The sequence below is a fragment of the Melanerpes formicivorus genome, unplaced genomic scaffold (assembly GCF_026170545.1).
Source record: "Melanerpes formicivorus ecotype bairdi unplaced genomic scaffold, bMelFor1.0.p_v2 SCAF_5, whole genome shotgun sequence".
Classification (NCBI taxonomy): domain Eukaryota; kingdom Metazoa; phylum Chordata; class Aves; order Piciformes; family Picidae; genus Melanerpes; species Melanerpes formicivorus.
The window spans coordinates 2,944,341-2,967,342 of record NW_027142357.1 but is presented as its reverse complement, the minus strand read 5'-3'; the positions used below and the strand labels follow the sequence as shown (position 1 = coordinate 2,967,342).

Below are 23,002 nucleotides of genomic sequence, written 5' to 3'. Positions count from 1 at the left end.
ACACAAAGAACACTCACTTTGTTGAAAAGAACATTTGAATCTAGCCTTTTGCCCTTTCTTTTTAATAGAACTCATTGACAACCTATCGACATTTAGCAAATTGATTTTCAAGTGTCACTTAAGTAGCTCTGTCATTCAAGGGTTTTCTAAATGTTAGTTTAAATGTATATTTCTGTGACAGAAAAAAGAACACTCAAGAGTGTAATGTAATAGCTGGATGAAGTCACTGGCTGTGTATACTTATACTGAAAGATAAAGTTTTGCAGCACAGATAATATTACAAAATATTGCAGTGATGCTTGAACTCTCTGAAAGAAGGCTGTAATGAGGTGGGGATTGGTCTCTTTTCCCTAGTGACAAATGATGAGAGGAAATGATCTCAAGCTGCACCAGGGGAGGTCTAGGCTGGATGTTAGAAGAAACTTCTTCACTGAAAGGGTTCTCAAATACTGGAACAGGCTGCCCAGGGAGGTGGTTGAATTCCCATTCTTGGATGTATTTAAAAGATGCAGAGATGTAATGGTGAGGCAGATGGTTGATGGTTTAGCACCAGCCTTGGTAGTTAGATAATGGTTGGGCTCAATGATCTTCATGGTCTTCTGATTCTAATATGAAATGGTTCCTCAAACCTGAAATTAATTCTCTTGAGACCTACAATGCTCTTGCTTGTCTTCAAGCAGTGGAGTACTTTGAAACACACAAGTGAGGAGGAAGGGCATACGTACTTCTGCAGATCAATTCACTCCATCCATTCTTGAAGCTGTGGCATGTGCCACAAGCTTATTTTATCTTACTTGTTTCTCAGATATTTAAAACCAGCACAAGCACATTCTCATCATTATGTTCAATATAGACTTGTCTGTTGCAATATTCTATCTAGTGTTTTGTCCACTTTCAATTAGATGGGCTGCAGCTGTTTCCTCAGGGAGACTTCAGAATTCAGACGACCTCCCTGCTCGTAAAATATTCCTAATGTTCATCCCCAGTGTTTAATTTGTTCTGTTTCACCCTGCTGCTTCTAAAATTGTCCTCTTAGACCTTTCTTAGTGATGTTCTGTGCTCTTTGGAAAAATCTATTCTTCTAATTTAAAATTCTTCCCTCTTTCACATTGTAAATCAGTGTTGTGGGGAAAAATGACAGGTAACTTTGCAGAACTGAAAATAATTGCTGTGATACATTAAATACTAATTGCTATGATATGTTAAATACTAAAGCATAATTATTATCTGAAAGCTACAAGAAAAACTACTTCACCAGTTGCTTCTTTGCAACAAAAGACCCACTCTTTCCAGAACAGCATGATGGCTTAATTTGGCGCATAAGAAAGAAAACACATTTTTAAATGACAGAATTTTTTTGTTCCTATTGATCAAAGTTGCAATTACTACAGCTATTAACTTTTTGATCTCCATTAGCGTGCGAGTGAAATAAATAAAGGTTAAAGACGAGTGTTATTGTTTTGCAGTGAAATGGACTTAGCAGTAGCTGTCAAGTTTAGCAGTGAATCACACAGAAATCATTCACTCCTTTCAAAATGTATGCATGACAAGTATAGCAAATACAACGTAGTCGTTTGAGAGAGGCATTATTTCTAGTGTTCATCTATTAAACCTGAAGCAATTGGTCTTCAGGGTTTGAACTTTTTCTTCAGGTAAGTCAGTTAACAGAAGTCTACACAACTCACGAATGGTCTCATTTGACCTCAGCTTATATTATCAGTATCACTGTGCAAAAGCTAAGTTATGTGATGGATATTTTAGAAGATTTATTTTATAGATTTTTCTAGATAAGTAGCTTTAAGGGAGCAGTGTAAGTAAAATGAGAAGGCTTCACCATATGTCACCCAATTTGAATTTAATATTCTGCTTTTGCTTGTGAGAATGAAGTTCAGTTTCATTGGCTCAGGCTACCACTGATTTTCTCCTTCTAAATCTAAACCTGGCATATCCTAGAAACATTTGAACTTTAAAATGCTCAGAATAAATACAAATTATTCTCACTTCTATTTTGCTGCTATCAAATACAGATTCTTTTTCGAGCTCATTGAATATATATCTTTCTGTAGCAATATAGTAATGTAGGAAGGTCTCTTCCAACCTGGTCTATTCTATTCTATTCTATTCTATTCACTGTAGCATCTTGTAGGCTCCCAAATCTTCTGTCAGTAAATAAAATTGTACATAAACATTCTAATTCTTTGCTGAAACCAAGAACCATATCCACACTCCATATGGGAAGGCATTTCTAGACTGTTCTTCCTCTTCTTATTAAAAATGTCTTCCAATTTAAGGTTACCATTTAGTGATAAATAGTGCATATGCATTTGTTCTGGTGCCAGCAATGTCCATTAGCATAGCCACCTTAAATAGCTCTAAATCAGTAATTTTCAGAATGAGGAAGAAATGTCAGCAAAATGCCTCTTTCTGCTTCTTGCAGAAGATGGATAGATGGAAGATGGAGAAATAAAGAGCAACAGTATTAACCACCTTTTCCCATGACATGATAACCAACAAGACTCTCCATTATTGTTAACCTAAACATTAAAAAGTTAAACTCCAGCTAATAGGATGTACAAATTTTTAAAGCTACGCATACAAGTCCTTTTTGAGGATCTAGGGTAAAAGAAGTTTCTAAGACAAGCATCTTAGATTGCCTCCTGGCACCCGGGGAAATTGCCTAGTTAAAAACCCAGAAAATAAAAGTTTCTGTCTGATTATCACATATAACTTATTTGGAAAGATAATGTTGGCAATATCCCTGATGCAAAATCATTTGTTCCTCAGTTCCTGTGCCAGGATCAATGATTGCTGATGCTATCAATAAGCCTACAAAAATATTTGCTCCAGAAAGAGGTGATGAGTGAGAAAATATTAATGTGAGGTTTAGGCAGTGAAGAAGATGCAGAAAAATCCACAGTTAGCTTTATTGGAACAGAAGTGTTGTCTTATGAATTATTCTGCTTCTGTATTGCACTACCACAAACTTTAACCTAAGCTTTGCTTCACAGAATCACACAATGTTAGAGGCTGAAGGGACCTCAAAAGATCATCCAGTCCAGCCCCACTGCCAGATCAGGATCACCTAGACCAGATCACGCAGGAATGCATCCAGGCAGGCTTTGAATATCTCCAGAGAGGGAGACTCCACAACCTCCCTGGGCAGCCTGTTCCCAGTGTTCCATTGCCCTCACAGTGAAAAAATTCTTCCTTGTGTTTCCGTGGAACTTCCTATGCCTCAGCTTCCATCCATTGCCCCTTGTCCTGTCATCAGGCATCACCGAGCCAAGCCTGAGTCCATCCTCTTGGCACTCACCCTGCATATCTTTATAAACATGAATGAGGTCACCTCTCAGGCTCCTCTTCTCTAAGCTAAAGAGCCCCAGCTCCCTCAGGCTCTCCTTGTAAGGAAGATGTTCCACTCCACTAATCCTCTTTGTGGCTCTGCTCTGGATTCTTTCAAGCACTTTCCTGAGGTCATTCTTGAACTGAAGGGCCCAGAACTGGACACAATATTCCAGATGTGGCTTCACCAGGGCAGAGTAGAGGGGGAGGAGAACCTCTCTCGACCTACTGACCGCATCCTTTGTAATATACCTCCTCCTTCCTCTTTTAGTTCTGTTACAGGAGACAACTGCATGCTCTAATAAACAGACAGAAAATACATGCACAGGTAGATTTCCTTTCATATACAGCTTGTAATGCTTTTTATCACTCACTTGGTCTTTTTTATTCCACCTGCTTTTTATTCCATATCACTGTGCTCCCTTCTAGATGAGGATAGACTGGATAAAATTCAATACACAACATTTTGTGTTTGTGAAAAGCATTTCAGACAACGCACAATTAATTGAAATTCTCAAGGTTACAAACAGTTGGGCAAAAGGTCTTTATGCTACTTACTGGGCTAGGAGCAGAAACAGTCCCTGAGAATTTACAGTATGACTTCATGAAAGATTAGGAAATGTCTCCCTCTTAGAGTAGCCACAGAATCTGAATTCGTCACGTCCTCTATCAATTTAATGCAGGTAGGTCAGGCTTTATGCAATTATTATTCATTTGCAAATGTAGTCGGTGAAGTATTTAACACAATACTCAATTTAATTATCTTAATAATACAGTAGAAAAATAGGAAAGTTACATTGTCTTCACTGGGCTGAAAGGAGATCAAAAATACAGAAGTGTTTGCCTTCTCCCACAAAAAAAAATAATTATGATCTCAGTTAATAAATCTGTGATGTCATCCTAAGTACCACAATGGTAACTTACTCACTGCATCATCTATCATCTTGATGGAGGGGAAAAAAAACCCAACACAACCTGAACTTTCTTTGATTTTATTTTAAATTAAATAATAGCAGTTTTTCAGAAGAAGAAAAACAAAAAATAAAAAGAGGAGATGTTTCCATTGACTATAAGTCATAGTCCCTGGAAGAGGCTTTAAAAGATGATTCTTTCCTTCTAACACCTCATAGAAAAAAGACATGGCTACTCCTTTTTTTTTTAATCTCACATATAAATACAGGTTTAATTTAGCCTGTAGGTAAAGCAGTGCATTGTTGAGTACAAAAAATATTTGCCAGTGTACAGTACTTTTAAAGGCAGCGTGTTTGCTTTCTAAATGCTAATAGAACTCCCCTGACAAAAGGCAGAATTTCAGCAACACAGATAGCATCGCTTTTAAGTTCAGAGATAAAACAGATCATGTCCTGCATCCTAGGCAGAATTGGCTTTTACACCAGATAAGCTATTTTGCACAAAGCTCAGTTACCCATTTGTCCTAGTTTCAAATGATTTGCTTCACTTCAAATCAGTAACTGATAATCACTGTCAACAATGAATTTTCATGCAACATTTTTTTCACCAAGTAAATTCCATACTGCTAGTGTCAGAAAGTTGGTTGATCATTTGAAGTTATAGCAGGATTATGGTATCTGAAAAGTTGTTCAAAAGGTGTACTCTAACAGACTATCCTCCAATCTTTAATTAAAATGCTACAGAAGATTATTTTTCACTAGTGAGGCACATCCAATTGTTGATGAAAATGTTCCCAGGCTGCATCATCATCAGCTGCTCTTAGTTCCTGATAATTTCCAAGTGTCTTATAGAGAACCAAGAAATACCTGAAAATCATTAGTTAGTAGCCAGCAGAACAACAGAAGATATTTAGTTGGAGTAGGTTGGATAATAAATAGATTGCTTTTATTGCACTCACTTTATGTTCATCTTAATTTTCTAAACAGGTGAAGAAAAATACAGAAATTTACCTGTTTATTACAGAGGATAGTCTGGGATGATTTCTTTACTCTGATAATACTCTGTGTGTTTAACAGAGTGTGAAATACCATATTACCTAGAATAACTGTGATATTCAGTTGCTTGACTTTCCACAGGCTGTCTAAACTAGCAGGTCAGATATAGTACAATTAAGAGCAGTGTCTTCTCAGAGTGGAAAATTCAGCAAGAACCAATAAGGACAAGTCACCTGATGGGATGAACCTTCTAAGGGTGGCCCCATTCAACCAGAGTATTACCAAATTAAGTAAAGCAAAACTGAAAGGCAAAAACATTTGTGAAACAACTGTTTATTTAAAGCACTTGTGCTATGAAAAACAACTTTCTGGAGAGATGAGTTAGAGGGTAGCTTTTATCCTTCATAAGCCTGTCCTAAATATAGCAAGATATTAATGATGACTAAATGGCTATCCGTAGCTCCTGTTAAATGAATTGGGCAAGAATGAGGAGTGGTGTGAACACAGTGATTCTCTCCCCTCCAACACAAAATTAGGTGCTGTTTTTCTAAACCAAGTAATTTGGTAATAGCATTAGCTGGTTTCCCACAGTGAAATGTACGGCTCTTACAAGCATTCTCTTTAAAGGCAACAAATTCCCAGAGTAAAAGCAGTAATATTCAGACATGCTGGCAAGGAATCTAAAATAGATCATTCCTATTTATTATTCTTCATGTGAAATCAATCAAAACAAGCAAACATGGCAAAAGACCAACTTGGTGTCAGTGTCACATAACTGGTAAATACTTGATGAGCAAAGATACAAACATATTTATCCCCCATTATACTCTAATCAAAGTCAGCTCTTCTCAATGATTATTCCCCATTATCCTTAACCAAGCCAGGCTCTTCTTGGTGATGCCTGATGACAGGACAAGGGGCAATGGGTGGAAATTGAAGCCTAGTAAGTTCCATGGAAACATGAGGAGAGATTTTTTTTCACTGTGAGAGTAAAGTAACACTGGAACAGGCTGCCCAGGGTGGTTGTGGAGTCTCCCTCTCTGGAGATATTCAAGACCCACCTAGATGCATTCCTGTGTGATCCTGCTATAGCAGGAAGGTTGAACTAGATGATCTTTTGAGGTCCCTTCCAGCCCTTAACATTCTGTGATTCTGTGAAACTGTTGTGATGGTGAGCTCTGCATGTATGGAAGAGGATAAATACAAGAACAACTGTGCTTTATCCTGGGCCTTTTCCATGTGGCACTATTACTATTTGAGTAGCAAATAGCCCTTAAACTTCCATACCATTCTGGGCCCCCTAGCAGCATGATTTTACCTTTATTTCACAGAACCACAGAACGTTAGGGGTTAGAGGGTATGGTGGATTGAAGTTTCCCACCCCCAGCATTAACAAGAACAGACCAATTCAGAAGCAAATGAAACTGTATTTACAAGCAAAATCTACACTCCACAATGGAATGCAATGAATATATACAAAATATACAGTATTTACAATATTATACAGATATTAACAATGAGTAAACAACACTAAAAAAAACCCTGGTCAAAAGACCAAGGAAGTCAGTCCACTGACTCCCCCACCCCTTCTCCCAAGACAGAGAGGAGCAGAGAGAGAAGCAGTGGGTTAGTCTTAGCCAAGGCCAGCCGAGATCAGAAGAGAAGAGAAAAGAGAAGGATTGTTATGGTACAGCTCATCTTATTCCAGATATTCGCCCAATGAATTTGTTTAGAATAATCTTTTGTTTTCCTTTTTTACACCCAATAGTGATTTAAAGGCATAGCCTAAAACCACCACAGAAGGGACCCTGAAAGATCATCGTGTCCAACCCCTCTGGCAGAGCAGGATCACCTAGAGCAGGTCACACAGGTTTTCTCCAACAAAATCTTCATATTTATTCACATATAATTAATGTGAAACTACCATACATTTGCACCTTGGAAATAATTTATGTGTGTGTGGGTTTAGTGTGAGTCTAGTGGCTTTTAAACAGTTGGTCACTGTGATGTCTTCTATCTAATGGAAACAAAACAACCACTATGTTCCAGCTCGAAATCCTGCAGGGTAACATATACAGCTTTGCTGCTTTTAACACTGTTTAGTGATCCATTGTATAGCTCTCAAGATACCCACTTAGTTCTTAAGAAGCAGAAGAGAACATGATAAGAATGTGGGACTCAAACCTGTAATTGAGAAAGGCAAGTGCTGGCAACTCCCTTGCTACTGCTGAGGTCAGTCCTAATCTTCCCTGCATTTCTTTGTACCTGTTTATAAAACACCGGAAAATTGCCTTCAAACTGAACAGGGGGATTATACTATGTGTAAACCCAGGATGGCAATAGCATTTTCAGTGAACAGGTGGTGAAAATATTTACATTATACTGCTGGTTAGCTGAGCCTCGGTGGTGGCGATGCTTTCAGTTCTTGTGCTCAAAGTCAGTGATTCTTCCAGGGTTCACAAACACCATCAGGAAAAGGGAGTGAGCACACCCTGAGCAAGATTAGCTAAAAAATACATGAATAAAGCTCTTGGGGCTCGAATGCATGGACAGGAATAACACAGGTTTTTTTCTGACTGTTCAGGTTTTTCTACAGTATTTAATAGTGGGACTAGTAAGAATTTATGAATTCTGCCATGCATTTCACAGCCTGAGTGATGGGAAGTGGGATGTCTGAGAGTTAGACTTGTTGTATTATGTGGCTTGCAGACTGTATGAGGAATGTCATGATAGATTTTACTCACATCTCTATTACAAGCTTGTAAACAAGTACTAGTTATAAATTTATAGTCTCTAGTTAACTATATATAGTTCTTGTTATTTATATATAGTTACTAGTTTTGAATTTATATACTAGTTATGAAGTGGATAAGTAATTGGTTGGATAATCGTATCCAGAGCATCAACAACTCAATGTGCAGGTGGCAACAGATGACAAGTGGTGTCCCTCAGGGGTCTGTATTGGGACCAGAGGCATGCAGGCCTATACATAAACCTCAAATATAATTTCTGCATTAAATATTTACCTAGGTGATCCAGAACCAAACCCAAACAATACTTGTAGATCAGAACCGAACACAGTGAAAAGAGCAATTGCCTAAAAATCCAAAGCACCTTCATGTTTGCTAGTCCTGCTCGAGCAAGCAATAAATCAAGCTAATTATCTGCCCCACATTGGGACAGCCAAAAGAAATGTGGTGGGTTGAGAGAAGGCCTAGCTTCCTCTTCCCCACAAAGAGGAAGAAAAACCACAGCTAACCCAGCCAGAGAAGCAAAAGGGAATGCTATATTTTACAAGCAATGTGGAAAATGCAAGATATGTACACAATATACAGTATTTACAATATATACAGAACTATACAGCAAAGTAAACAAAAAAAACCAAGAATACAGGAACGAAATTCCCTCCTCTGGAGGAGGGTATTCTCCCCCTGTACCCCCTTATCTCCCCCTACCTCCCTTTTTCCCAAAGAGGGTTAGAAAGAGAGAAAAGGTAATTATTAATAAAGCAGAATCTTAGTAGGCCTCATGCGAATTAGTTGCTTATCTGTTCAGGGTCACTCTGGCAGGGAGCCCAGAAGCAGACGAGCTGGAAAAGGAGAAGGAAAGGAGCGCACTGAGGAAAGTTCCAACTGAACTCAAAACTTAAAGTTGCATTCTACCAATCTACCACTGAAATTCGTTTAGAATATCTGATTGTTTTCATTATTATTCCAAAACATTCAGCCAGAGTGTCCCAGCACTGTCCCTTTCTTAAAGGCACAGCCTCAAACGGTCACAAATATCTTCATCAGTGATATAGACAGTGAGATTGAGTGCACCTTCAGCCAGCTTGCAGATGATACAAAGCTGAGTGCTGATAAGACTGAAGGACAGTATGACATCCAGAGGGACCTGGACTGGCTGGAGAAGTGGGCTGAGGACATTCTCATGAGGCTCAATCAGGCAAAGTCCAAGGTCCTGCACGTGGGGCAGGGCAATCCCAGATATCAATACAAGCTGGAGGATGATGAAATTGAGAGCAGCCCTGCAGAAAAGGACTTGGGGGTGCCAGTGGATGAAAAGCTGGACGTGAACCAACAATGTACACTTGCAGCTCAGAAAGCAAAGTGCATCCTGGGCTAATCAAAAGCAGTGTGGTCATCAGGTTGAGAGAGTTGATTCTGCCACTCTGCTCTGGTGAGACCTCACCTGAAGTACTGTGTCCAGCTGTTGAGCCTCCAACACAAGAGAGGGCCACCAAGAGGATCAGAGGGCTGGGGCACCTCTCCTGTGAAGGCAATCTGAAAGAATTGGGGCTGTTCAGCCTGGAGAGGAGAAGTCTCCAGGAAGATACTATAGCCACATTTCAATATCTCAAGTCCACTCACAGGGAAGTTTTATTTTAATAAACTCAATATTTTTATTTGTGGACATGGAAAGCAAAGCCCTTGTTCAGAACCAAAGAATGCCATAATATTATCTTGTTTGCAGGCTGGACAAAAGTATGTGGGAGAAAGCAGAGAAGGGAGTGGGCAAGGCAGGTGTCTCTCTCTCATGTCATCTCAGATGTTTTGGACATCATCCTGAATGGGCAGGAGAACTGAACCCAGAGGCAGCAATAAAAATGGAGGAAACAAGAAATGCTAGAGAGAGTTTGACTATATAATTCAAGAACTGGCTGAAACTGATTCTGCTGAACAGTGTTTCAGTACCTCTGGAACAGTCCTCCATGGCATTGCTTCTAAGCAGAGCTAGTCTGTAACAGAGAGTGATGACAGAATGCACTTTGAATATCACAAACAACCACAGCACATGGTGAGGATACCACCTGTGAAGGGGAACAAAACTGAATGCAGCTATGAAAATAATGAGATGTTATCAGAGTGCTAAGATAGGTATGAAATCAGAGTACTTGTATAATTAACACTGCAGTTATTCATCAGATGTTTGAGTGCTGTGGTCCACTGTGATAAATGGTGTCACCTGAAATCTGTTTGCAAGAAGCAGCTTGTCCCAGTGGCGTGGTCAGGATCACGCTGGTGTGCTGATTGCTATGTTGATATTCATATCAGGTGAACCAATTATGGCTCACAGAAACTTGGAGAACTCAGGAGAAAACAAACATCAGGACAAGTGAAGCTGAGCCCCATGAAGTACAGTGTAACTGCTACTGTAATCTTTGTTCTCTGCTCTGTGTAAAGTACACCAGCTTCCCAGAGGTATCAAGACACCTAGCAGTCTGTCATTTCAAACCTTGGCTCTTTGAATACTCTTAATTCTGTGAGAAAGGGACCTCTGTCTTACTGGTTTTTGCATTTTTCATCATTTGGTCCCTTCAATTTGGAAAGCATTACAGCCTGTATCTGAGCCGATGCTTCTCTGATTGTGGAGATTTTGACATTGGAGCTGCTGCAGTTCTGGGTTAAGCGTCAGCCTTCTCAAAGGGAAGCATTTTCAGCCTCCGGGGTAAGATCCGTGTTATCAGCCTCCTTGCATCAGTACACACAGGTGTGCCCACTGCGTCTCTAACACTTTCTGTTCTCTCTTAGCAGCTCTAGGTCTCGGTGGCTGGCTTGACTCCCTGTGCTCACCCTTATCTCTGTACAAATGTTTTTAGCTTTATAGCTTTGTCTGTACCACTGAGTGAGTAACTGCGGCCACATTGTTCCAGGTGAGCCGCTCGGGTTCCCCCACAGGGGCTTGCGCCTTGAGGGAGGACTGTGGGGAGCGCAGGCTGCGCGAGGAAGGGCAGCGCTCTGCGCGCCAGCGGTGCCGCCCTGAGCCGGCAGGGCTCGCCGCTCGCAGGCGGGCAATCAGCGGCAGCCGCTGGTCGCGCGGCGCAGCCGTTGGTGGGCGGTTGAGCCGACGGGCGCTCAAGGGGCAGAGGCATTCGGACCCTGTCGCAGCCTTTTGGCTGGCCCAAAAGGGCCTGCTTTAGGCAACGCTGCATTCAGCTCAAGCAAAAAGAGTTTGGTTTGTGTGTGCTGTGTGCTTTGGTGTTTCGTTTTGCGGGGGGTTATTTATTTTAAAATAGGGAGAAAAGGGGGCTGAAGGGAGACCTTGCTCTCTGTGACCGCCTGAAAGGAGATGGCAACAAGGTGCGCGTAGCTCTCTTCTCTCTAGTAGCAATAGGGCTACTGGAAATAACCTCAAGTTCCACCAGGAGAGGTTTAGAATGCATGCTAGAAGAAACTTCTTCACTGAAAAGGCTCTCAAATGATGGAACAGGCTGCCCAGGGAGGTGAGTTTCCATCCCTGGAGGTGTTGAAAAGACACAGAGATGTGGTGCTGAGGGACATGGCTTAACATCAGGCTTGGGAGAGTTAAATAACAATTGGACTTGATCTTAAAGATTTTTCCAACAAGGATGATTCAAGGACACAGTCTCAAGCTGTGCCAAGGGAGGTTTAGACTGGAAGTTAGGAAGAAGTTCTTTATAGAGAGAGTGATTGCCCATTGGAATGGGCTGCCCAGGGAAGTGGTGGAGTCACCATCACTGGAGGTGTTCAGGAGGAGACTGGATGGGGTGCTTGGTTGCGTGGTTTAGTTGATTAGATGGTGTTGGACGATGGATTGGACGTGATGATCCTGAAGGTCTATTCTATTCTAATTATAGGGACCTGCCCTGCCTGATGTTCAACACTGGTGGTGGAGTGTCTGAAATGCTTAAAACTGTACCAGCTGATGGATAGGTAGAAACTGCAGGCACTGCATGTTCTGTGTTTGTTTTCAGGTCAGATTTGCATGGAAATGGGGACTTTCTGAAACCCTGGAAATGCGAGAGTCAACTTCCTTTCACTATGACAGACTTTGTTAGCTGTGTTCAGCAACTTAACTGCTGAGGACAGTTTGTAAATAATTTGGGGATGTGGTGTATGGTGCATCGTGATAGGAGAGAGAGCAGATTTGTGTACAGTTGTGTGCAGAGTAGGTTATTAATGAAGTGATTACAAAAACAATGTCATCATTCTGCTTTGCACCTCATGGAAGCTGTTAGCTTCTTCATGGAAGGAAAGGGATGTTTTCATTAGGTGGTGTAAAAAGTAGTTGCTAGCTCCACAAAGTGCTCTTTTAGTATTGCAACTCGAACATATGTATTGCAGAAGAGATAAGGGGTGGAAAAGGTTAGAAAAGTCTGTGTCTCTCTAGATATCATTACAATATGTTATAAATAAATTAGAGTAGGAGCATCTGTCTACCATATATGTGAACTGTTACATAAACTCCTTGAAGATAAAAAAAACCCTACTTCTGCTTCTAGTGGGTCTGCTTTGAGTACAAAACCACTTTTTTTTCCTAGGCGTTGATACAATAAATAAAAGGAAACAATAACCCACATGAACATTTGAACAGTTTTTTAAATGGTGTTGGGAGCACTTCTGGTACACAAACTTAACTTCTGTGTCTGTGAACACAACATTACAATAGTCTGACCTCAGTCTGGGTTAATGGAAAATGAAAAACTGTATGAAAATTTCAGTTATACGTGTCCTCAGGAGCAAAGTCAGAGGCAGTTTTATTCCCTGCCTAGTTCTGGAAGACTGGGTGTGAATGGTCAGTGCATTTAACGGAGTGTGCACTGGATATGGGTAATCATTAGTAAGGAACAGAGGATTTATTAGTTTCCAAGACCATTAGTAAGGCCATTCATAGAATATTAACCAGGCAGTGTGTGTAAGGTTCAGGATTTCCTTTCCTGTGGCACTACTAGGTTCCAATGCATCCCCTTTCCCTCCAGGCTAGCCTGTAAAAGTTGCTGATTTTAAACTTTCTCTTCTACTTAGTGATTACTGATGATCAGATGACAGGCTGATGGAAACGGTCCTGGGAGCTCCCTCCAAATGGGGTAAGAAAATGGTGCTGAACAGATTTCTGATTAATTCTGATGGACAGTTTTGAAATGACAAGTGTTGCATAGTGGTTGTTCCTTTTCTTTCCCTATCTCTCTAGAGCGAGATTACCTAGAATAGGCTGCATAAGCAATATGTGTCTCTTATGCTACCACAAAAATGGGGACTGATAAACACTGTTGTCAGGTGCTTCTGACCAACCCTGAATATATGGGCTGATCAATTCATTATTCACTCCCTTGCAGAATCTTAGTCACTTGTGACTCTAAAGTTTTGTAAGTTTAGGTATCGTGGCTTGTTTTCTCAAAAAATCTAAGACAAGGCCAGACTGAACAAAACATGGTATTTGTAGAGCAGAAAAGAATGAGTATGATTTTTCAACAGCAGTTATCAGGTTCGTTTTTCTCTTACTCAGAATTTGGCTTTCTTTGATATCAGTGACCTTTTCAAAGCTTTTCACTGAACGGGTCCATGAGCAGTGGAAATAATTACTTATTCATCAACAGTATCAGCAGTAACTTGATTCAAGAGAATATTACAGTTGGAGATCAGAATTTACATGTACTTTAAGATACTGCAATGATGATGAATATGGTTGTTTCCATTTTAGTCTTGTGGGGGAGGTGCTCCAACCCTCTGCCATTTTCATGGCTCCTATAAAAATTAACATATATTTTCATTAAGTTTTGCTCATATCAAAAGAGCCAGACAGCTTTATGCCAGAGTGTGTCATATTTTTATATACACTTGTATTATATGGATGACCGGATTTACCATTCTACCTATGATGGTTAGCAATAGGTGCTGCTTAATTAAATCCAAAATTGCAGAGGACAGAGAATGTCATTATGAAAAATATTATGGCCTGAATTCAGACTCATACAAGTAGAGGCAAAGTGACACCACAGTATTTTGTAACAGTTGAGAGTGTTCAGCATTCAATTCCAAACTTGTTACATGCCTTGCTCTCCAAAAATATTTTGTATGAGCTCTTGCTGAGATAGAATATGACCAGACCACCCACCCGGAGGTGTGGAATGACTGATCCATCACACAGCATCTGTTAACACTATACCTGCACAACCTATGCTTTGAAGTCCTTTTCTATCAATTTCAATTGACCTAAATGTTGTCACATAATGCTCCTCTACCTAATCTGATGACTCATCATTTCACCTTATATATTCCCTGTGTAACCAAACTGTTTAATAGAAGTATAATGAAGTATAATTGTATACACTGACCTCAATATGTCTGATTTGCACTGTCTACCTTCTTCTGGAAGAGCAATGCACTTAGAACTGGTTTTATTCCAAGAATTTCTGTCCTTTTGCAGCTTCTTTAAGCAAACTAAATCAGTTTTAGCCTCACCTTTAGGTTTATGAAAAATTGTCAAAGATCAGAAAGTAGTTAGTGGACTTTATTCCTTACCCTTCTCTTGTTTTTTCTCGAGAATTAGATTTCACTGCCACTATCATAATCCTGGTTTTGTCGCTAAAATATGTAACACCAGTGTCAGGAAGATATAAGGAAGCAGAAGAGCATAGTAAATATGCACTCTAATCCCAAAAGATCTCTGAGGAGAGATGGGCAAATACAGCTAAAGATTTGCAAAAGGCACTAACAGTTTTTCATCCTGTGCAGGTTTTCAGCTTCGTTTCATTGTGATGGCCTTGCCAAATGTAATGCTTTTTTTTTTTATTTATATTTTCATGTGAAACTGGGCCTGGATATAATATCCTTTCATCTTCAGAGCAAAAGCTTGCATTAGCTGTGAGGCACCAGCACGTTCTCCAAGGAATTAGTATTCCATTTTATACCTACGTATACTGCCTCACTGCATCTTAATCATCTTACATTGTATTTAAACTTCCAAATTAGCTACAAGGAAGAGGTTAATGTCTGGAAGATGATGAGGAAAAAAAGAAACCATGGATTACATTTTAATCAAAAGGACATGCTGAGTGAAAGAGTGGTGTAGAATTCCAGTATAAAGAGTCTTCATCTTCATATGAATTCTACTTCCCATACAACTGTTTTTCCTGAAGGTGGTTTAACTTTGCAGTTAAAGAAAAGCTAGAATAAAGAAAAATCTGTTTCCATATTGTTTTTAGCAAATAATTTCCCTGTTCTTTTAAGGAATACATTAGTCATATAATTTCTTTCTCTTGTTAACTTAGAGGAAAATGTAGCTTTCTGCAGTTTGTTCCTTAGGATTTATGATGCACTGAGGGAAGGTCCATCTGTGGCTTGCAGTTTATGTTGCAAGAGGAGGCAGAGGCAATCTGATACTCTATGTGCTTTGACTTGTGTTCTGCAGTTGCTTTTGAAAAGGGCCCCTTCCCTCCATGTTTTATGTTGTTCACTTGTTTTACATGATAGGCAGAAAACAAAAGTTATAAGCATTTAATTATTTAGACAAGTTTTGCTGGCATGTATTTTTTTACTATACCTTATTTATCTTGAAAATAAATCTAGGGGTATTAAAGTGATTTTCTTACTGTAACTTCTTTTTTTGTGTGTGTGTGTCTAGAAATACTCACTAATGTAGAATTAGTATGTATTTTATGAAATCAGAAAGTATGGATTCATCTGCTGCTGATTATTTTGTTACCACATGCTAATTAAGCCTGGCAAAGATTTTGTTCTTCTCCATTATATGTTTGTGGAGAAGCTAGTTAGTTCTGCCTCATTTCAGCAAGCTGGGCTGATGCCAGAGAGCCATTATTAGTTGTTGCATTGTCATAACTTGCGCCCAGTGGCAAAATTTATCATTATCAGGATGAAGTGTGCAACCTGAAAAGGAAATTCTTGGGGAAACATGTTTACACTTTTTTTTTCCTTTGAAGTTATGCAAGATTCATGACAGCTACAGTTTCAGAGCTGATGTTGATGTTATTGGGTATTTCCAGTATTTAAAAAATATAATTTGCAACTTCTGTCTTGGAAACAGGCTCATTATAAATAATAAGTACCTGAGGAAAACACAAATAACGTACCTCCATCTGATTCTGATTCAGCTGCATTCTCCTGGGGTAAATGTGCACAACCAGGAGGGCTTTCTGTCTTCACGGGTAGCTTTGCTGCAGTTACTTTGTGATTGTCAATTTTTAAAGAAACAATTGTATTTCAGCACCACCTATAGGTATTTAAAGGAAATATATTTAGATCTGTGACCAGGATGAGCAAATGGATTCCATGCTTATGGAAAATGAGATTATGACAATTGCATAGCTGCTACTGCTACAGATATTTTGAATTTTTAGTCTTGGGTCAAAATTTTGTTATAATAGCCTCTGGTTAATTGAAGTAATGTTTAGTATGAGGTGGAGTGACTAGAGAGCATGACAAGAACACTAATGAGACTATGTTCAAAACCAGTGTTAAGTTTTGCAAAGTTTTGCCTCTTTTTGTGTAGCTAGCAGACTGGGGACAAATAGAAGGCTTTTCATATTGTAAAATTCCCTCTTTAATCATAGATGATTATTCAATACTTAGGGAAGTGTATTTTTGCTGATTAAAAGAACAGAATCACCCTTGAACTTACACAAACATGGTTGAGAGTTCTTGATTCAGTCATATAGAATGTTGGCCTTGGCCAGGAGTGGTACAATGACTAGCCTCTTAAATGAGCAAGAGCTTATGTTTCCTAGATCTCCGAGAGAAAGGATCTCAAAGGTAACAAATGCTGCATGAGTCCTTTGAATAGGGAATGTACTAGTATGGCAGTGACAACAGAACTGCATTTTAATATTTTGTGCAGTACCTGGAATTCACTTATAGTTTAATAAAGGTTTCTTATTTGGTTTTCTGTTTGTTTTAATCGTAAGTCAGACTGGCTCAGATAAGCCATGCAAAATGTATACCAAAACCTGAACCTTTAAAACACATTTTTAGTTCTAAGGTAAAAACTATTCACTTGGATTAACTTTTGTGTTTTCATGGAATGGAGAACGTGTGATTGAGGGGGATAAGGGACAATATCTTGTGCTTTGCTTTGCAGTTCTTAGGAACTGCTCTGTGCCACAGTTTAAATATTGCTGCAGCAATTCACAGTATATGCCATACTGGCTGGCTCTTCAAAGTCATTGTCACTCTAAATTGAGCCTAGCAATGGGCTTACCTAAGAGGAAGAGAACATGTTGGGAGCTCATCTATAGCTGCCTGAGTTTTCCAGGCCAGAAATAGTACACTAGTGGATTTATGTCATTCAGTGATCATTGCTACATGACCACAGTCCCAATACACCCTAAATATGTGAGGTACACACTGTATATCAAATACAGCTCAGTAATACCTCCTGCATGTAATTCAGAAGACCTGTATTCCAGTCCAATTCCTCTTCTATCTTATTTTATCTATAAAATTAGTAGTGTTCCACAGGGTAGGGTGGAAAATTTCTGTCAGTCTTTTTGTGGACATTAGGCCAACGAAAGTGGGGTGGGTTTTTTGTTTGTTTGTTCTGCTTTATTTGGTCAACAGGGCAAGGAAATAATAAAAGAAGGGCAAATAGCTCTGCCTGTATGGAAAGAGCACTTATTGTACGGGCTGTAATTGTATTTCTTGTTTTACACAGCAGAAGCTTCTTCCCGTGTCTGCGCAGTTTCTTTCTATAACAGGCTGATAGCAGTTCCATGTGCAATTTAGTTTATAAAGGGAAGACGTGTGCATTTTGATTTATTGACAAATGAAGCAAGGATGGCCTTTGGCTGTCCTTTGGCCTTTCTAGCTTGTATTTCTGAATGTGAAATTAGTATTGACCAATTTTTTCTACAGATCTGCACAGTGAATATAAACTGAGCCATCTCTTTGTCATCCCTCAATCTCTTCTGAGATTTCATTGTCTATTCAACCACACACAAAGAATCAAGCAAACAGGGTTTTTTCCCCCCTCTCTGGACAGATATTATTAGTAGCATAGGTCACCCTTAACATGAAGAAAAAAGTACCCCAAAACCAAACCCAACTCTGAGAACAAACTTAGAAGAACAACTAGCAGCCTTCATGTGATACTTCTTATGAAAGTGCTTTGAAAATTAAGTCACTATTTTTATCCTTAAGAAACAATGGCATAGATATATTTATTGCTGGTTTTAAAAGCTGAACGTAGACACACCCACAAACAAACAAAACCAACTAGAGTGGTCCATTTAAACAGAACATTAGTAATGTTTGTGGGAGTAATAGAAATGAGATTCTTGACACACTAAGTATTAGAGTCCTAACATCTTCATCTGAACTTTGCTATCTCAACTCTTTCAGCTAAGAATTTAGTAGTAATTTGTGTTTAGGTCTCATTAGAGAACCTGTAGTTTAATAATTCTCCCTATTGCACAATGAGGTCAAAATTCATTGTAAGCAAAACACATCAGGGATTGGATGGAGGTAGAGGAAAGCAAAGGGAATATTAATTCCTTTGTCATGTAATCTTGAGCCACTGCTAAGTGACATCTTTCCAAAGGTCATGTGTTTGGCTTTTCCAGTTCCTGTTGTAGTCTAAGATTGTAGATGTTGAAAAGGCAGCTTGTCATAATCATTACAGAAGACACGAGCTGCAGCTGATGAGGCTTAACTGCTCCAAGGCTCTAAAATGCACAGCCGGATAGATTTGACTTGCCTTTGGTTCATAATCGCAGCTTACACTTTCCCATCCTCTTCTAAACATTCTGTAGCTGAGGGTTTTTTTTTTTTGCTGTGAACATGGTATCCCTGCTCCAGGAGCATGCCTCTACTGCAATTTCCACATGAACAGGAAAGTGTATCTTATTCACTCACTTCAAAAACAAAACAGATGATAGCTGTGGTACCACATGATTCCAGCAGTTATGTATTCAATCATTTATAAACTTCCCACATATTCTATTATTCCTTACTGTTTAACATGTGCCTTGATAATACTTCATTATATAATCTGTAAAAATCCTTTTAGTTCTGATTGACTCGTGCATCTCAAGCAATACAATGAAAAGATACAGTAATTTACCTTCTCCTTTACACTCCATTTTTTAACAGAGTGTAACAATGAGCCTCATCAAAGGAAATTAAGCCTTTTCTGGTTTGGGTGGGGTGGTTTTGATTTGGTATTTTTGTTTGTTTCTTTGTTGTTTTGGGGTTTTTTCCCTCTTTAAAATGTGCTACTAAAAAAGCTTCACCTTATGGGAATTGTTTTTTGCCCAGAAAAAGCCTCGAGGCTTCCAGACTCTATTAAGGTGTTCCTCTTTTCACCCAGAAAAATCCACTGTAACAATCTGTGATTTGAAAGAGTATTCCAATTAAGCAGTGATTAGAACTCAAGGTAGTAAGCGATGTAACTCAAGTGAAACAAAGACACTGTACTTCCTAGAGGAATCCAGTCAAACTGTCATGTGAAAAAGCAGAGGTTTTTATGAGGGTGGATGGGACACAAGATTAGTTCCCAATATTCTGAGTGATCACTATTAAATAAGCATTGTGTATTGTATGCTCTTCTGTAAACTGGTGATTTTCTCATTTTGTGGCATTTCAGTCAAGGACACCAATCAGTGCATGAACAGAAAACGTTGCTGGATTGTTGGTAGATTTGAATTTTGGTCTTTAGTAGAAGGGCAAAATTTCATTTTGTTTAAGTTGGAAACAACTTTATGGAAAAGACACTCCAAGTTATTATTATTTGTCTTTGCCAACTACTACAAACATGAGCCCATTTACACAGTTAAACCAATGCAGCAGTCTCCACCTCCAGCTCTTGAAAGGAATTAGGCTTCCTGATAGTCCATTACTTCATGCAGCCCCGGGGCAAATTTGTTTATCCAAAAAATAAGCCAAGAGATCATATATGGCTTTTGCATTAGCACATATACATACCTCCATGAAATCTGTCAGTCTGTCTTGCTTTTTTCGTTTGTGCCAGGCAAATAACTGGTTTGAAATCATCTGCTGTCCTGTGGGGTAAGTTTTAGCATAAATGTAACAGCTTCCAAAATGAGAGGAGGCTTTGGGTAGCTGTCATACAGTAGCATTTCTCATGTGATCAGCTGAAATGCTTCATAGCACCATAAACTAAGCAATGTGAGACTGCAGAGATTTGTTCCCATGCTACGTAGTTCCAAGTTGTGCCAAAAAATTGTCTAAATTCAGGCTTTTCTTTGCCTGCCTCACTATTTCATAGGTGATCAGGAATCTGCACTGGAGTGTCCTTATCTTCTGTGAGACTGAAGCTTTTAGAAAAAAGGAAGATGGCAAAGGAATTTAGAGGAATAGAAAAAGCTATTTTTCAGTAGTATTTTTCAAGGGGATGGATATATGATAGGTATCCTTTATGCTTAGTGCTTGGACTGGTTTCCTTTCTCCAGTATCTGAATGTTTAAATCCTCTTTCAGCTGCATGAAGCAGAGAAGAAAAAGGCACAAATAAATAAAATGACACAACCTTTGTACCGGAGCAAATTGCCAGAGGGGTTCTGTCAGTCGAAGGTTTTTCTGTCAGTAACTGTTCAAAGGCTTTTCATATTATCAACAGGCACATTCAGTTTTCATTTTAAAACATCAATGTTGTGTTTCAGTAAAATTCCTGATTACCATTTGCACTAGCTTCTGCTCCCACACAAAAGCTCGTGAGTTTTGGAGCTCTCCAGGGAGAGGCAGTCAGATGAGACAATTTGCAAAAAAACCCAATAGATTTCTTACTAGAGGGTAGGAGAATGATAAGAATCAAGTTACCTCAGTGAACAGTTTTGGATGAACAATAGGTTATCTTCATATATTTTGTTCATACTGTGCGTGTTACTGATTCCTGATAATGTCTGTTACTTCTACCTGAGAAAGCCAAGTTTCAATAGGTTGCCCCTTTATTTATGGATTGCAGTGTGGTGTTACAATTGATCTCTTTTTTTTTTTGGAAGCATGTGTTTTGTGCTTTGAAGATACCAAGTATGTAATCAAGGTTTCAAAATCTGTTTAAATATTCCATTTTTTTTTCTTGCTTTGCTAAAACAAATTTACTGAGGAGTCTAAAATGTTGCTTAAAACCTCCAGGAAATAACAGGTGATCAAGCTTAATCTTGATTTAAATAGATTTAAAACAGTATCAGCCAATTTCATCAGCAGTAATTCTCCTGCTGCTCTGTGAAGCCATGGGCTTTGTGTACAAATAAGGGAGAAGAGAACAGTGTCTGAGGCAAGAAAAAAAAAAAAAAAGAAAAGAAAAAAGAGAGAGAACAAGTTGTTCTAAGAAGATTTTGAGTTATTTTCTTCTTATTTTGTTAATAAAATGATGTTGGATCATCATGGTAGATTGTAATGGTAGAAGAATGGGATGAAATGAATAAAAACAGAGTGTAAGCAATATAGATTGAAGGCATACGCTGCCTTTAACACAATGCCCAGTTCACTTCCTGTCAGTCAGATAGGACACAAGAGCAATCAATGAGATTAAACACAGAAAGATTTCTCTAAAAGAAGAGATCAGAAAGATAAAATCATTCAGATAGAAGAGCAGTAACAAAGAGCATAGCAAAAGTATATAGAATGAGTGAGATTTAGAGAAGGTCAGTGGAGGATTTTCATGTTGGAGTAGGATTTAAATAAAACCTCAGAGATGAAAAGGATAGCAAACAATCTATTTCAAAGTAAAACAAGGTCATAAAAGTCATGGTTATTAGGACCAACCTTTTCTTTCTTTCTTTCTTTTTTTAAATTTTATTTGTATTTCACAGAGGCAAACAAGTATAATGGCCACAATTCATTGTATCAGGTGAAGGTATTTCACAAAGCTGTCCCATTTTAGGCAGAAATACTGGTGAGGAGATAGCAATTTTGGTTGTTTTGCCCTACATGTGTATCAGAAAAGGGATGTCTGTAGCACAGCTGGCTACAAACTGAGAAGAATCAGTAACATGGTTGGCTTTAGATATGTTCCATTGTTTTGTTCAGCAGGAGAAACTCAGACCACATAAAGCTTGTGGGAATTGTGTTAAAAGATACAAGTTATGTAAATGTAGTAGGTGGTGGCAGAAACTGCCAGCTTGAGCTAAGTGTAGGAAATTGATGCTGCAAGTCCTCAGTTGAACAAGGCAGCCATTAGCTACTTCATGTTTTTGTGTCTCATTTCATGTTCACCTGAAGTCAGTTCCATTCACAATCCCAATGGTTACCTGTCCATCCCAGATGCCTGCTGAAAGGGGACTTCTGATGATTTCTAAACCTGTTCATCACCTAATGCTAGAAATGTAGATATAACAAAAACACTGGTCGTGTTTCACACAGCTTTAGTGATATCATCATGTAATGCTGAAGAAAGAGAAAAGCTTTCAGTACTCTCTCCCCCATTTCAGCTTCCTGTAACAAGCCTGGCATATACCAGAGAGCAATCATTTTCTGCTGCTGTAGACAAACGATTTCTTAAAATAATGAATTGCCTATCTGGAAGAGCACATGGCCTTTTCCAGCTTTGGATAAGTTATAATTTTCTGGAGCTTAAGTATGAGCTCTTAAGATTTGCAAGGTATTATCTATGTTTTGCAAGGAACAATATTTTATAGGTGTTTATCTAATTACTCAGAGAGTCTCCTATTTAATGATCTTTAATTTTTTGTGTATTTTATTTTTAAAAACATCTTCAGAATTTTATTCTGCTATGACAGGTGAAAGCCCAGACCCCTCATGTGGCTGCTACTGTTGTATTTCTGAGTTGCAGAACAAAAAGGACAAGATGAAAAGCAGACTGATAAGTAGGGCCCTTGCCTAAGACCATTTTCTGTTTTCAAATAAGGCCCTAGTAACTAACATATTGACACCTCTGGCATCTATTTACAGTTTCTGGCTTTCCACATAGATTTGACTGTATCATTCTGTTGGTATAGTCCCAAGGAAAGGTTAAATTTTAATGGATTGGCATTTTCTGGTTGAAATCTGTTTCATGATAAATCATCTTTATTTGTAGAGC

General features: G+C 38.9%; 1 protein-coding gene across 2 annotated transcripts in view; it reads left to right on the top strand.

Moving 5' to 3' along the window:
• The first annotated feature begins 13,015 nt into the window (after positions 1-13,015).
• TFPI (tissue factor pathway inhibitor) overlaps positions 13,016-23,002 on the top strand; it is a 72,836-nt gene continuing 62,849 nt past the window's right edge. The window contains exon 1 of one of the 2 annotated variants that reach the window (XM_068137889.1): positions 13,016-13,077. In XM_068137889.1, coding sequence (XP_067993990.1) covers positions 13,044-13,077 — 34 coding nt within the window. In that variant the 5' untranslated portion in view covers positions 13,016-13,043. The remainder of the gene's footprint in view (positions 13,078-23,002) is intronic. The other variant, XM_068137887.1, reaches the window with a different exon arrangement.